General features: G+C 36.3%; 4 protein-coding genes across 4 annotated transcripts; 1 reads left to right on the top strand and 3 right to left on the bottom strand.

The window, feature by feature from the left end:
• The first annotated feature begins 89 nt into the window (after nt 1-89).
• Nucleotides 90-509, top strand: LOC113290357 (classical arabinogalactan protein 5-like). The gene has a single exon (XM_026539966.1). The coding sequence runs from the start codon at nt 90-92 to the stop codon at nt 507-509; it is 420 nt and encodes a 139-aa protein (XP_026395751.1).
• A 1,897-nt stretch (nt 510-2,406) lies between these two features.
• LOC113286733 (blue copper protein-like) lies at nt 2,407-3,395 on the bottom strand. Its single transcript, XM_026535333.1, has 2 exons — nt 3,105-3,395; nt 2,407-2,978 (listed from the first exon to the last, which is right to left on the bottom strand). The coding sequence occupies exons 1-2, from the start codon at nt 3,271-3,273 to the stop codon at nt 2,620-2,622; spliced, it is 528 nt and encodes a 175-aa protein (XP_026391118.1). The 5' UTR covers nt 3,274-3,395; the 3' UTR covers nt 2,407-2,619.
• Nucleotides 3,396-6,848: 3,453 nt separating this feature from the next.
• On the bottom strand, nt 6,849-8,327 carry LOC113286732. Its single transcript, XM_026535332.1, has 3 exons — nt 7,958-8,327; nt 7,511-7,687; nt 6,849-7,410 (listed from the first exon to the last, which is right to left on the bottom strand). The coding sequence occupies exons 2-3, from the start codon at nt 7,645-7,647 to the stop codon at nt 6,954-6,956; spliced, it is 594 nt and encodes a 197-aa protein (XP_026391117.1). The 5' UTR covers nt 7,648-7,687; nt 7,958-8,327; the 3' UTR covers nt 6,849-6,953.
• A 1,272-nt stretch (nt 8,328-9,599) lies between these two features.
• LOC113286731 (multiple RNA-binding domain-containing protein 1-like) lies at nt 9,600-11,129 on the bottom strand. Its single transcript, XM_026535331.1, has 4 exons — nt 10,699-11,129; nt 10,442-10,540; nt 10,040-10,327; nt 9,600-9,952 (listed from the first exon to the last, which is right to left on the bottom strand). The coding sequence occupies exons 1-4, from the start codon at nt 11,047-11,049 to the stop codon at nt 9,842-9,844; spliced, it is 849 nt and encodes a 282-aa protein (XP_026391116.1). The 5' UTR covers nt 11,050-11,129; the 3' UTR covers nt 9,600-9,841.
• Between the last annotated feature and the right edge of the window lie 1,585 nt (nt 11,130-12,714).

Below are 12,714 nucleotides of genomic sequence, written 5' to 3'. Positions count from 1 at the left end.
TCAAATCTCTTCTTCTCATCTCAGTTCTCTCTCAGTTTTTCTTCAGATTTCTCAGTTTTTTCTCTTTAAGATCTTTGAGTGATTTAGCAATGGCGTTTTCATCTAAAGTTGTTATCACAATGTTGTTGTTAGCTATGGTTATCGGATCAACATTAGCACAAGGTCCAGCATCATCACCATCAAAAGCACCAGCAGCATCTCCATCAAAGTCACCAGTTTCTGCACCAACACCATCTAAATCAGCAGTAGCACCAACTCCTTCATCATCAAAATCTCCATCTCCATCACCAACTCCTGCTACAACAACACCATCTCCATCTCCAACAACATCATCACCACCTGCACCACCAACTGATGCTCCTGCTCCATCAACACCATCCGGAGTTGTTGTTCCTCCTGTTTCATCACCTGTTTCGCCTCCTTCTGAAGCTCCAGCCAACGGTGCTGCTACTCACGGCGCTGTTCTTCTCGTTGCATCATCTGCTCTCTTAGCCTCTTTGTTATTCTAGATCTGAGGGATTTACACTTTAATTATTTAGTTTTCTAGTTTTTTTTGGTTATGGTATATTTATTTGATTATTATTCATATTTGGGATGAATGAGTGATGATTCTGCTACATTGTGCTCATCTTATCTATTTATTATCTAATCGATGGATTTTTTTCTTATACTAGTACATTATTTTGCTTCTTAAGTCTCTTTAAATTTCATGGAATTTGATTCATTTGTGTTGTTTACTTATCTGAATAGAATTTGAGATTGGTTGTTGTTTTGGGAACTTGTTCAGTGATTCTTCACCAACACATCTATCTGATCAGCTCTGTTCTGTGTTCTTCTTTTCTCTGTTAAAGTAGAGAATAAAGTGGTGTTTTGCTTTTGCGGCGTGTTCTGTTTTGTTCAAAGTAAAAATAAAAACTCAGTCAAAGAGGTTGAGGGAGGAGGTTAGAGTGAATTTAGGGTTTTTCAGTCTTTTCTTGATTTTACTACCAGGTTTTTGATTTTACTAGGTTTTAAACCGTTGCTTGGTCAAGTCAAAGACTGAGGTGGTTATTATGACCTTAACAATGAGCCACATTGCAATTTCAAAAAAAGATCGAGGAGGAAATTCAGAAGACCATTGTAGTTAATCTGTTTATGAGAGCTAGATAATGGATAGTTTAAAGGGGAAAAGTAACTTTGTTATCCTTACCAAAATGATAATTATGAAAATCCAACATTATCTGACATAAAACTAAGGATCATGACAAGTCATGTTGTGAATTGGGCCTGGATTAATGGTTTTGCCAGTGAAAGGAATAAGGACAGTGAAACAATCTTAGGCCCAACTAGTCAATTTAGCACCCTTACATGGTTGCTGGTGATGTGTTCACCATCTGGTCAAGGGAAAAAAAAAAAAACAATTGCTTACCATCTGGTCAAGGGAGAAAAAAACAAAGACGACCTAACTAAAGTCTGATTACGGGGAATGAGAAGAAAAGCACCTAATGATTTTGGTGAGTAGATAACCATTACGCATTAGCTAGTGCCTTCAAATGTGACGTGGCTTGGTAACTGGGTTTGCTTATACCTGGCTTGAGAATGATAAAACCCGGTCATACAAGGTATGAGTAGTTGAGGATTAAAGTCATTTCATGAAACATACTAATTACTTTTTACGAAGTCTGGATGACCAAATTGGTAGAGAAGTAATTGACATATCATTTTCAAGTCACATGCAACAACCCATTTACATGGTCCATACAGCCTAAACTCTAGACTTCATAATAACCCTATTCCAAGTTCTAACAACCCTAGGCTGCATCACATCACATATGCAGCATAGCTGTAGTTTCTTCATACCAAAGCAAAAAACCACAAAACACAGTTTCAAAAAGCAGCAAGAAAACACCTGAAAGAAGAAATTTTTGAACAGCACAATGACATAGACAACAAGAGATTTAAAAAGACTTAGTTCAGCAACATATAATTCTTGATATCGACTTTTAACAAACTCTGTATCTGCATTTCCTGTTGAAGTTTTCAATATAAGTGGTTGCTAATTACACTGTAGAGTTTTAGAAAATGTTAAGCTTAATATCCAAATAGTCAAATACTACTAATTAGATGGAAAGAATGTGAGGATTTCCAGTGAAATTCGAATGGATTTTAGACCGTGCGGATCCAATGTTATGCACATTATCTAACGAGTGTTCCATGTGACATTTTGTTACCGTACGTCTTAACAAAAGAGCCTAACTTTGCTTTTCGTTTAAGCCAGCAACTATAGCAATTGACATGCCCAATTGTTGAGCCCATTGCTAGCAAGAAGAGGATATATCAAGTGGTGCTGAGGGAGGTAAAGGACTGGGGTTGGGTAATTTGCACCACCGATTCTTATTTTTAGTTGGAAAATGTATATGGGTTTTCCTTGAAAAATTAAGATTGATTCACTTTCACAATAAATAACATGACATTAATCAATCTACTAATCCGTCATTACAAATTTTAAATATAAAACTAAACTCCTCAAATGCATCAGTGCAAGTAAAAATCATCAACACGGCCCCTTTCTCTCTTTTTATCATCTACCATGACATGTTCATACAAAAAAGCTAGAGAGATGGACAGAGCACTACTGCCTCACAGCATAAGAAATGACATCAAGGTGAACAGAAGTACAGTCACAGAAGGAACAACGACAAATGATGAAGATGGGGTGGTGCTGGTTGGAGTAGTGGTAGTGGGTGTTGTGGTTGTTGGTGTAGTGGTGCTTCCTCCTGTTCCGGTACCTCCTGCTGCTCCAACAGTAACCGCTAATTTCATTCCATTGGAACAATGTCCAGGGATTCCACAAATGAAATAACGAGTTCCTGCTTTGTTTAAGCTAATTGTTGTTGCACCATCACTCTCTGAAGCCAATGCGTTTGCTGATGAGCAACCCTCGTAATCACTTTTACTCACTTCAGCAACTGAATGTGCACCTGATCCATAGTTAAACACTGCAATAACGACAGTACATCAATATTTTAGCTAGAAATTCATCATCGGAAAATAAAAATAAAAAATCTGTTAATTAGAGTTACGGCCAAGGGACGCAAGAGATTTAAGAGTGGGAGATTAATTACCCAAGGTGTCACCAACAGCGAAGGTTTTACCAGTAAGCCAAGTATCATAGTTCACACCTGAAGCCCAACCAGCTGTATCTCCGACTGTGTAGTCTGTTGCTAAGCTCAACATGAAACAGCTAAACAATATAGTGATTGCACATAAAACTGCTACTCCAGCTTTGGCCATTAGACAGAGAATGAAGAAGAAAGGAAGAAAGAAAGATATGTGAGATGTGATAACAATGAGAGGAGGGGATGGTCCTTATATTTAATGGAGGGAGCAGTTACTAACTTGGGTTAATATAACTAGTCGTGATAATAAATTTATTCTTGTTCAATGGGGATGACTTGATTAAGATTTTATACCTAAAAATAAAGGTAAAGATAAGATTTGATGTGTCCCAAAAACAATGTCAATTTCGAAGTTCTTTCTCATGTACGTTCAATGAGATAAAGTCCCAGTAGGCAAGTAGTTGGAGCAAGGTATAACTTTTTCTACCAGGAGATACGATCCAAAACACGTGCTTGTATATCTGTCTGATAAAAATAGGATTTGTATAGTAGTGTTTCGGCAATGCAATATTATTTGCTCATGGATTTTCAGGCATCATTTGACTATTATGTTTTGGCCAAACCATGTGGCAGTTAGAGTATGAGAACATCAAAATTTTGATCTATGTCTATAAAGATCAACAAACACATCTAGAAGTAAGTTGGTGACCTTCTTTTGGATTCAACTGTTCTCTTCATACTACTTTTTAGCACTTTATGAGAATGATTCACAAAGAGAGAACTAGCAGAGGTAAAAGTGGGTCAAATTTTGTCAACAAAACATATTATAAAAATGGTTCAAGTTTTGTCAAAAAAAAGCAACTCATTAGCTTAAAATTTTGGACCCAAAACATGTAAATGCGTTTATAATAAGCAAAGTTTGTTAGTCAAAAGATGATCTTGGTCTCTAGGTTTTAACTTAACCTTGATTAAGACAAAGAAGAACAATACAAACCCTAGTTAGTAAGTTCGCGAATGATTCGCGAATCATTCGCGAATTTTTCCGTATCACGAATTTTACCGTTTTATTCGCGTACGTTTGCAACTCCGAACCCAAGTCGCGTATTATGTGGCATTCCCGGATTATTCGCGAACCGTTCACGAATTTTACGTATTCCGAATGATACGTCCGCTTAATTCGCCATAAATTCTTTAGCTTTTACTTTTCAAAGACTCCACTTTTTGGGCTTTACTGCCTTCCGAGCATACACGACCGAATATTAGACGTGTTGTAATTTTTATGAAACAAAAACGACTGAAGAGATTTGAAGGTGAAGGTGAGAGAGATCTCAAACTCACTAACCAAGCATCTAAACCACCATACGACGTCCTCTTGGATAACTAATGTTGTATATATTATTAATATCATCATATTAAGTTTATTTTTTCTTTAGATAACTCACACATATGTATAAAAATTGGTCTATGACCTTAAAAATACAAATTATTTGTTATATATAGATACCGAATTTTCAGAACCGAACTCACATTTATAAATCGAATTATACACGTACGTATGCCGTTCCGAATTACTGACGAATCACGTCCCGTTGACCGAATTTTGGACCGAATCTGGATTTTACAAAATCATATAATACTCGTACGTTTGCCGTTCCGTACGTTTGCCGAATCCCGAATTACTAACTAGGATACAAACTAACTAAGTACGTGGCATTTTTCTAAGAAGACATTGAAAGTAAGACATACCAGCACAAAATGTGGAGTACAATACCTAACTTGAAACCTACTCCAATGTTTTGAAGGGATGAAACAAGAGACTTTTAAGGTGTTTTAGTTTGACTGGCCTCATCCATATGGACATTTATTTGGACATTGCATCAACCAATTTTCTTCAATTACCCTAACCTAGACATGTTCAAGCGCACAAAAATTATTGGAATCCTAATGCTCTGTTGTTGGTGGCGACGTAATAAGTTTTCAATTTCATTTATAATTATGTGTAAAAAATTTATGCACCTCATCATTACTCCAAGGTTGTGAAAATATCCCTGACGTTAGGGAAAAGATTAAAATGCCACATTCCGTTAGATTTTCCGTTAAACAGAGTTAAGTAGTCGAAATTGCCCTTCAGGATAAATTGTTCATAATTCAGGATTCAATGTTTAGAATTCAGGGTTCAGGGTTTAGGGTTTGGGGTTCAGGATTTAGGATTCAGGTGGTGGTGGTGCGGTGGTATTGGTGGTGACAGCGATGGTGATAGTGGCGGTGGTGTTGGCGGTGATGGTGGCGGTGGTAGTGGTGGTGGCTGCGATGGTGATAGTGACGGTGGTGGTGGCGGTGATGGCGGCGGCGGCGGCAGTGGTGCGGGAGGCGGTGGCGGTGGTGTTGGTGGTGGTTGTGTCTAGTGGTAGTGGTGGTGGCGGTTGTGGGAATGGTGGTGGTAGTGGTGGCAGCAACGATGGTGGTTGGTGGTTGTTCGTTTGGTGGTGGCGGTGGTAGTGGCGAATTGGGGGTTTTTGATTAAGAAGGATAAAAATGGAATTTCAAAACTCCTTTGACTGGTCAAGATGCCCAATTTTGATCAAAATGCCCCAAAACTAATGGAATTGGGCATTTTAATCTTTTCTCTAACGTCCGGGACATTTTCAAAACCTTGAGATCCATTTTTGGAGCGTTTTACCACTTAACCCTATTACAATATCACAACAATTCAGTATAATTATCGAGTATGCTAGTTGTATGAATTACATTACAATGTGCCTCTAATTTTATATCGAATTGCATTACCTAAAGCATATAGTAAACCAATCTGAGGTTTTACAATTTTCACCAAGAATGGATGGTTGTTATCCAAATACATGGTTCATGAATCCGATGATAATTACATCAGCGCAAAGAAGTTTTTCGAAATTAAAGTTGATTTTAGCGTATTTTTGTTCGACTAAGTCGGAACAGAGTTATGAACACTTTGTGGAATCAATTTCATTTTATTTTTGATTATATAAAATCAATCATAACTCAAAAACTGACGAGTAATGACTGTTACCAACGGCAAAGTGTTGAAACAAAAATTATTGTATGAAATTACGAATCATAATCTAATCATTTTCATTTTGACAAATAATTTTTGATCATAGCTCCCTTGTAAAAGGAATTTATTTTTGATAATTTCACTTTTTTAAAAAGAAATGTATCTTTTTTGATCATTTCTTACTTTCTTAGTACCATCTATACGCGCAAACTAAAATCATGATCAAGGAGGATCCAACAACCAACCTAACTTAATCAATCGGAATTGAACTCCCAAGTTATAAGTTAGGGGTTCAAAACAAACAAAAAAAAAAAAAATGTAGACAGCTAGTACAACTACTACTACCAGTCATGCAGATTAAACCAAAGGGGATCGATGTTGCCATCAAAATTATGAGATGGTGACTTCCCACAATTTTTGTCTTGGGTTGCAAAAACGAAAAAAAAAGAAAGAGCAAAGCTTGAATAATGCAGTGCATATGCATGTGGGTTTTAGGTATGATGATTTCATTTGTGGAGCCTCTGTTTAATTAGTTGGTGCGTAAAAGATAACCACTTTATTTTTAATGATATCTTCTTCTTTCAACTTCTCATTCAGTTTATTTTTAATTTTCGGAGGTTTTTCTTTTGGACATGGCACAACTCGTTCCAACTCTTCTTGGCAGATCCAATATGTCCCATTCCTATCTCAACAACAAGTCCAACCGCGGTTGAATCTCCTTGGTGAAAACAAGTCGCATTTGTATTGGAGTTGGGAACTTATTACATTTCATCAGCTTTAGCTTATTCATTCTCAAAAAGTCATGGAAAAGAAGAAGAAATCTCTCAAATAATGTAGTAGTAGTAGTAGTATCTGCACCCAAAAACAAATCCTACACCAGCAAATCCAAAACATAAAGCTAACGCCATGTACCATGTCACATTTCCTACTACACCTTCTTCTTCTTCATTTCCTACTACTTCCTCTTCCTCTGATGATGAAGACGAATCGGTTTCGCAACTGCACCGAGGCAATTTGTGTTCATTTTCATTCTGTGATTGCAATTGAGAAACTTCAAATTCAAGCAGTTTTACCCATTGTTTGTAAGCAAACATTCTCAGGGATTCTCTAAGAAATGAATTAGCAAGATTGTCCCTCTCCTGGGTTACAACTTTGGCTTTCTTCTCTGCTTCTCTCGCTCGCGTCTGCGATAATTGCAAAGCTCTCAATAAATTCATCTTTTCGATTTCAGACACTTCTTTTGGGATTGAGAATTCATCTTCTCCACCACAATTCTTAATACTGTAGAAAATATAAAATCACAAATAACAAACAAGATCATGTTTTAAAAGTACTAATTAGACTCTAATTACGACATAAGAACTCATTAATGGACCCTTACCTGTGATAATGTGGAGTGTTGGTGGTGCAGTTGATCACAGATTTTTCAGCTCCGGCAAAGACTTTCTGAGGCGGAGGAAGATCACAATTCTGCATAAGATCGACGTAAGTCCTCTGTGAAAACAAGTTATTCATCATCTATCCCTTCTTCCCCAAACCCCCAACTTTTTGTGGTATTCTGAAATCAGAAGAAGAACAAGTAAATTGAAAGCAAACAAAGATCCGGGTTTTTGATTTAGTGGAGTAAAGGGTCTGTGAATTGGTTGCAAACAAGACAAGAAACAAGAATTTCCTGATTCTGGTTATTGAGTTGTGAAACGTATGAAGAAGAAGAAGAAGAAGAATCTTGAGTTTTAGGGAACCATTACTGGCGTACATGACAATCAATCAAAAAAAAGTCTTTAATAAAAAGAAAAACACTTCTTCTTATCTGTTTTTTAGATTTCACCTTTGTTTTATGTACGCTTCCATCGAATGAGTCAACTCGGTATATAATATTTGGCGATTATGATGTTAATCCGAGGATTTAGAGTGCTGTAATTGGTGTTTTTAGGTTTTGGTTTATGGAAGAGACAGACGTGCACACAAGGTTAAACTCTTAATTAGGTAAGATTTTGGCATTTGGTGCAAAGTTCCGACTCTTTTTAGCTTTGCTTGCTTAGATAGATTAGCATATTCAACAGTGACCTTTCTTCCAAAAAAGGGGCATTTAAGCTTTACTTGTGGCAAACACCAGGCCCTGCATAGTGCATTGGTGATCTGTAATATTTCTTCTCCAGTCCTATGAACTCCTCCATAACAATGTGCAACACAAACATAGTTAACCAAGATGTGAAGCTATGTTAAGGAGGAAGAAATCTGAAAATGTGCGGAAAAAAAAAGAAGAGATGAATTGTGCAAGGGTATACAGTTGGAGCGATGAAACAATCACGTATCTAGTCAACTAGGTGGAATGTCAAAATCAGGACCATCAACATCTAACACTCAGAGAGACATACTTTACCAACCTATTTTTCGTACAGAATACTCGCTATGCGAGAATCCACTGTCTACTATGGATTGGAGAATTTGCCTCTTCAGGGATGCTAAACCATGTGAATCAATGAATGTTTGTAAGATATCGAAAAATAAAATCTGTAACTAAAAGGTGAATGACGTTTAGGAAAGCAAATGTTGAAACAGAGTTGGATTGATGGAGCAACAGAAACAATCTTGAAGCGAGTCAGAGGCATGGCAAATAAGTGGAAAAACCGAATTAGAAACAAATTTCCTGCTAGATGGAGAAACAGAAACAATCTTAAAGCAAGTTAACTTGGACTAGTCATAAGCATGGCAAATAAGTGAAAAAACCGAATTAGAAATGAATTTCCTGCTAGATGGAGAAATACAAGTTAACTCGGACAAGATGGCAAACAAGTTACGCAACCAAATTAGAGGTAAATTTCCTGCTAAATTGCAAAGAACTTTCAGATTTCGAGAAACTCAAACTCTATAAGTTCTAAATGTTTTCTCCCACCACTACACTACACCATGCCAACCTAAGAAAACGATCCCTAACTGAAAATTTAAGGCAGCACAACTTGGGGGGAAAACCTTAAGGGTGCGTTCAATAAGATTTTGTATGTGATAGTGATCAAGTTTATGCAGTTCCAAGTACCAAAAATGAAAGCATTAAAAACACTTGCAATTGGTGAGTAAGCAACCAATCAACGTTAGACATACATTATGAAATTAAAGTTAGGGAAGGCACATAAACATCAACCATATATTGTAAAATTAAGAAAATACAATCTGCAACTAAAAGGCTTAATGAGGTTTAGGAAATCAAATATTAAACTAGAGTTAGAATGGAGCAAGATAAACAATCTTAAAGCAAGTTATCTTAGACAAGTCATAAGCATGGCAAATAGGTGACAAACCGGATAAGAAATAAGTTTCCAGCTTAGTTGTACCGAACTGTCAGATTTCGTGAAAATTCAATAGAATCCTTATATCTTTCTAAAGGTTGTTCACGGCTTCTTGCACCACTATACTACACCATGCCAACCTAAAAGAACGATCCCTACGGGAAAACTTAAAAGCAGTACAACTTGGAAAGAAACCTCTAGGGTGTCTACATTAAGATTTTGTATGTCATAATGACCAAGTTTATGCAGTTCTAAGTACAAAACGAAAGCTTTGAGAACACTTGTAACCAGTGAGTAAGCAACCATCAAAGTTATACATATTACACTATGAAATTTCTACAAAATTTTACCTCACCTAATAGACAAGGATGTATGAAGGACTAGAACCAGTGCATGGTTAACAGTTACATTACACTTTCTTCGGCTTAATCCCCGTTCACCTCACTGGATGGTCCTCCGAATGCTGTACCCGCCTTCACTTCTTCTTTCAACTTTCTTCTGCTACGTGCGAGTCGAAGCGGTCTTCCCATCAATATCTGCACCAGTAACCATAATGAGAATTTTGCAACCAAAAACAAGTGAAGCAATAATCAATCAGAAACATAAGAACCCAGATAGTTTACCTTCCCCTTGAAAGCAGTAATAGCTGCTTCAGCTTCCTCTTTGGAACTGAAAGAAACAAAACCATATCCACTTGGCTTTCTTAATTCAGTAGTCTGGTAAATAACTTCCGCTGATACAACATTATCATTCAAAGAACTAAAGAACTCTCTGAGATCCGAAGACGTTACATCCCATGACAAATTACCAACAAAAACATTGAATTTCGTTGGTGCTGGAGGCGCTTCACGAATTTCCTTCTTTTTCTTTGGATGTGCATAAGCAATCTTCAATATACGACCATCGAAATCCTAAGCAACAAAACAAACCAAACACATTCTGAATTACATAACCAGAAACTTAGAATGCAGCAATTTCAGAAAATAACCACTCTACTGCAGTAGTGAACAATTAGAAATGCTTACATGGGCTTCGAGATTGGTCATGGCAGCAACAGCTTCTTCTTCTGAACCCATTGTTACAAATGCCAATCCTCTATTTTTAGTCTTGCTATGCATTGAGAGCTTCAAAAAATCATTTAAACAAAACCCCAATTTATAGATAAGCACCACATTCAAAATTCAACACACAACAATTTCACAAAACACCCAGATTATAAACAAGATTAATAATTCAATTTTTACACAGAAACAAAAATTTAGAGACAGTGAGACAAATTTACCTCAACATCTAGAACAGTCCCATACTTCTCAAAGAGATTTTTAATATCTTCATTAGTACAAGTCCATGGGACATTCTGAGCAAGTAATCTAGTTTTAGGTCCTGATTCTTCTGTTGGGGTTTCAACAGATTTTGCTGCAGAAGATTCTAATTGTTGTTGTGTTGGAAAAGAGTATTGAATGATAAAAGGGTTCTTCTTCTGTTTTCTAATTGTTGTAGAAGAAGAGGAGTTGGAGAAGAAAAGAGAAGATAGAGAATTAAGGGTTTGAGAAGGTTTGTGCAGTGTGAGATTTGGATGGTTTCTTTCTTTTTTACAGATTGTTGATGGAACCCAGAGAAGATGAAGTGCCATTTTTGGAGAAAATGGTGTTCTTGTTCTACTACTATCTACTACTATGTCTGTCTGGTTTTTGCGTCTTTGGATAAGGGTTTTTCAGTGTGCTCTTGGGTGTTAATGGGAGACCTGCTTCGGCTAAGAGTTGGTCTATGGTATGGTACTATGGGCCTATTAATCTAACTCAGTTGCTTCGGTCCATGTTGTAGAACGATTTTTTTTTAGAGACCATGGTTTTCTTTTGTAGGGACCATTGTTTTATTTTGGGTAAGATATTAGAAGTAAATCTAGGTCACCCCTTATCTAGATAATTTATACTAATACCTAAATTATCCTCCTAATTAATTTTGGATAATGATTAGTTAGTGTTAATAATAGTTAGTGTAATGATTAAGTTAAAAATAATTAGTGACATTAAAAAATCAGATGGGCTTTTTTTTTTTTAAAAGAAGTGGAATTATTGAGAGAGTAAAGTTAAAGAAGATAAAGAAGGAAAACATGAAAAATAATGGATTTTACCAACCACAATCAAAGGAAGAGTATTTGGGTACCCAGGTATGCTTCAAACTTAGATAATGTTGGTTGAATTACTCCAAGTTTTCAAAAAAATGTAAATTCTTAGAGTAGATTTGGGCTTGTTCGGTTACCTTATGTGAAGAACAGGTTACCGAACTCATCTGAAAGTGTAGTTCAGTTACTTTTTCCAAACACGCAGGTTACCGAACTCGCTCTTTAATGGAGGTTTTTAGTCGTTCGGTTAACATACATGTTACCGAACTTTGTTTATAGGATTTACAGAGTCATGTTCGGTTGGTTTGCAAACTTTAACGCAACAACATATCTAACCGAACTCCACATGTATGCAATTAGTGAAGAGTTCGGTTTGTCAAAAAATTTTGCGAACTCCACAAGTGCGGTTAAATCATAACTCAACATAGTGGGAAAAATAACACAGTTCGGTTATATTGTTTTTTTTTTTGTATTATGGGTAGAGTTCGGTTACTAACTAGTTTTAGAATTTTTTGCGAACCAACCGAACAGAGTGGGAAAAGTTCGGTTGAATGAAAACTCAACATAGTGGGAAAAATAACACAGTTCGGTTACATTGGATTTTTTTTTCTTTTTGTAATATGGGTAGAGTTAGGTTACTAGATAGTTTTAGAATTTTTTGCGAACCAACCGAACTCGCAGTTCGGTAACCTAATTTTAAATCCTATTGAACCGCATTGTTCTTCGTCTTCTTCCTTTCAGGAAGTTCGGTTAAGAAACTAGGATTTTTGTGAAACGCGTCCTAACCGAACAAACCACTGTAACTTCCATATGAACCCTATTTTGATGATATCTATTCAATTGAAAGTAATGGGGAAGAAGAGAAGAACATGAGAAAAGAACAATTTTCAAGCGAACGAGGAACGTCAAGGAAAGAGAGAAGAAGAAGAGAATAATTATTTTTTTTTTCAAAACTAAAAAATTTCGATTCCCCTCCTATTTTTGTGTTTGATTTTGATTTTGATAATAGATTCATTTAGATTAGATGTATATGATTAGATTTATATAGTTATTAGGTTAGTTTTAATTTAAATTAAAGTAAAGGGTAAATGTGTATTTACCTAACTTTAGGACACTCCTTATAAGTATAGGGAGGTTGGCCAAATAAGACCATGGTCCCTCCAAAATAACCAT

The sequence above is a fragment of the Papaver somniferum genome, chromosome 6, assembly GCF_003573695.1.
Source record: "Papaver somniferum cultivar HN1 chromosome 6, ASM357369v1, whole genome shotgun sequence".
NCBI lineage: Eukaryota > Viridiplantae > Streptophyta > Magnoliopsida > Ranunculales > Papaveraceae > Papaver > Papaver somniferum.
Note: the sequence above shows the minus strand (reverse complement) of the source record. Positions and strands in the feature narration are given on the sequence as shown.

Coding starts and splice junctions, on each gene's coding strand:
- LOC113290357 (XM_026539966.1), top strand. CDS start 90: ATGGCGTTTTCATCTAAAGTTGTTATCACAATGTTGTTGTTAGCTATG.
- LOC113286733 (XM_026535333.1), bottom strand. CDS start 3,273: ATGGCCAAAGCTGGAGTAGCAGTTTTATGTGCAATCACTATATTGTTT. Junction 2,979..3,104: donor CGCTGTTGGTGACACCTTGG/GTAATTAATCTC, acceptor TCGTTATTGCAG/TGTTTAACTATGGATCAGGT.
- LOC113286732 (XM_026535332.1), bottom strand. CDS start 7,647: ATGATGAATAACTTGTTTTCACAGAGGACTTACGTCGATCTTATGCAG. Junction 7,411..7,510: donor AACACTCCACATTATCACAG/GTAAGGGTCCAT, acceptor TATTTTCTACAG/TATTAAGAATTGTGGTGGAG.
- LOC113286731 (XM_026535331.1), bottom strand. CDS start 11,049: ATGGCACTTCATCTTCTCTGGGTTCCATCAACAATCTGTAAAAAAGAA. Junction 10,328..10,441: donor TGACCAATCTCGAAGCCCAT/GTAAGCATTTCT, acceptor TTTGTTGCTTAG/GATTTCGATGGTCGTATATT. Junction 9,953..10,039: donor TTACTGCTTTCAAGGGGAAG/GTAAACTATCTG, acceptor TTACTGGTGCAG/ATATTGATGGGAAGACCGCT.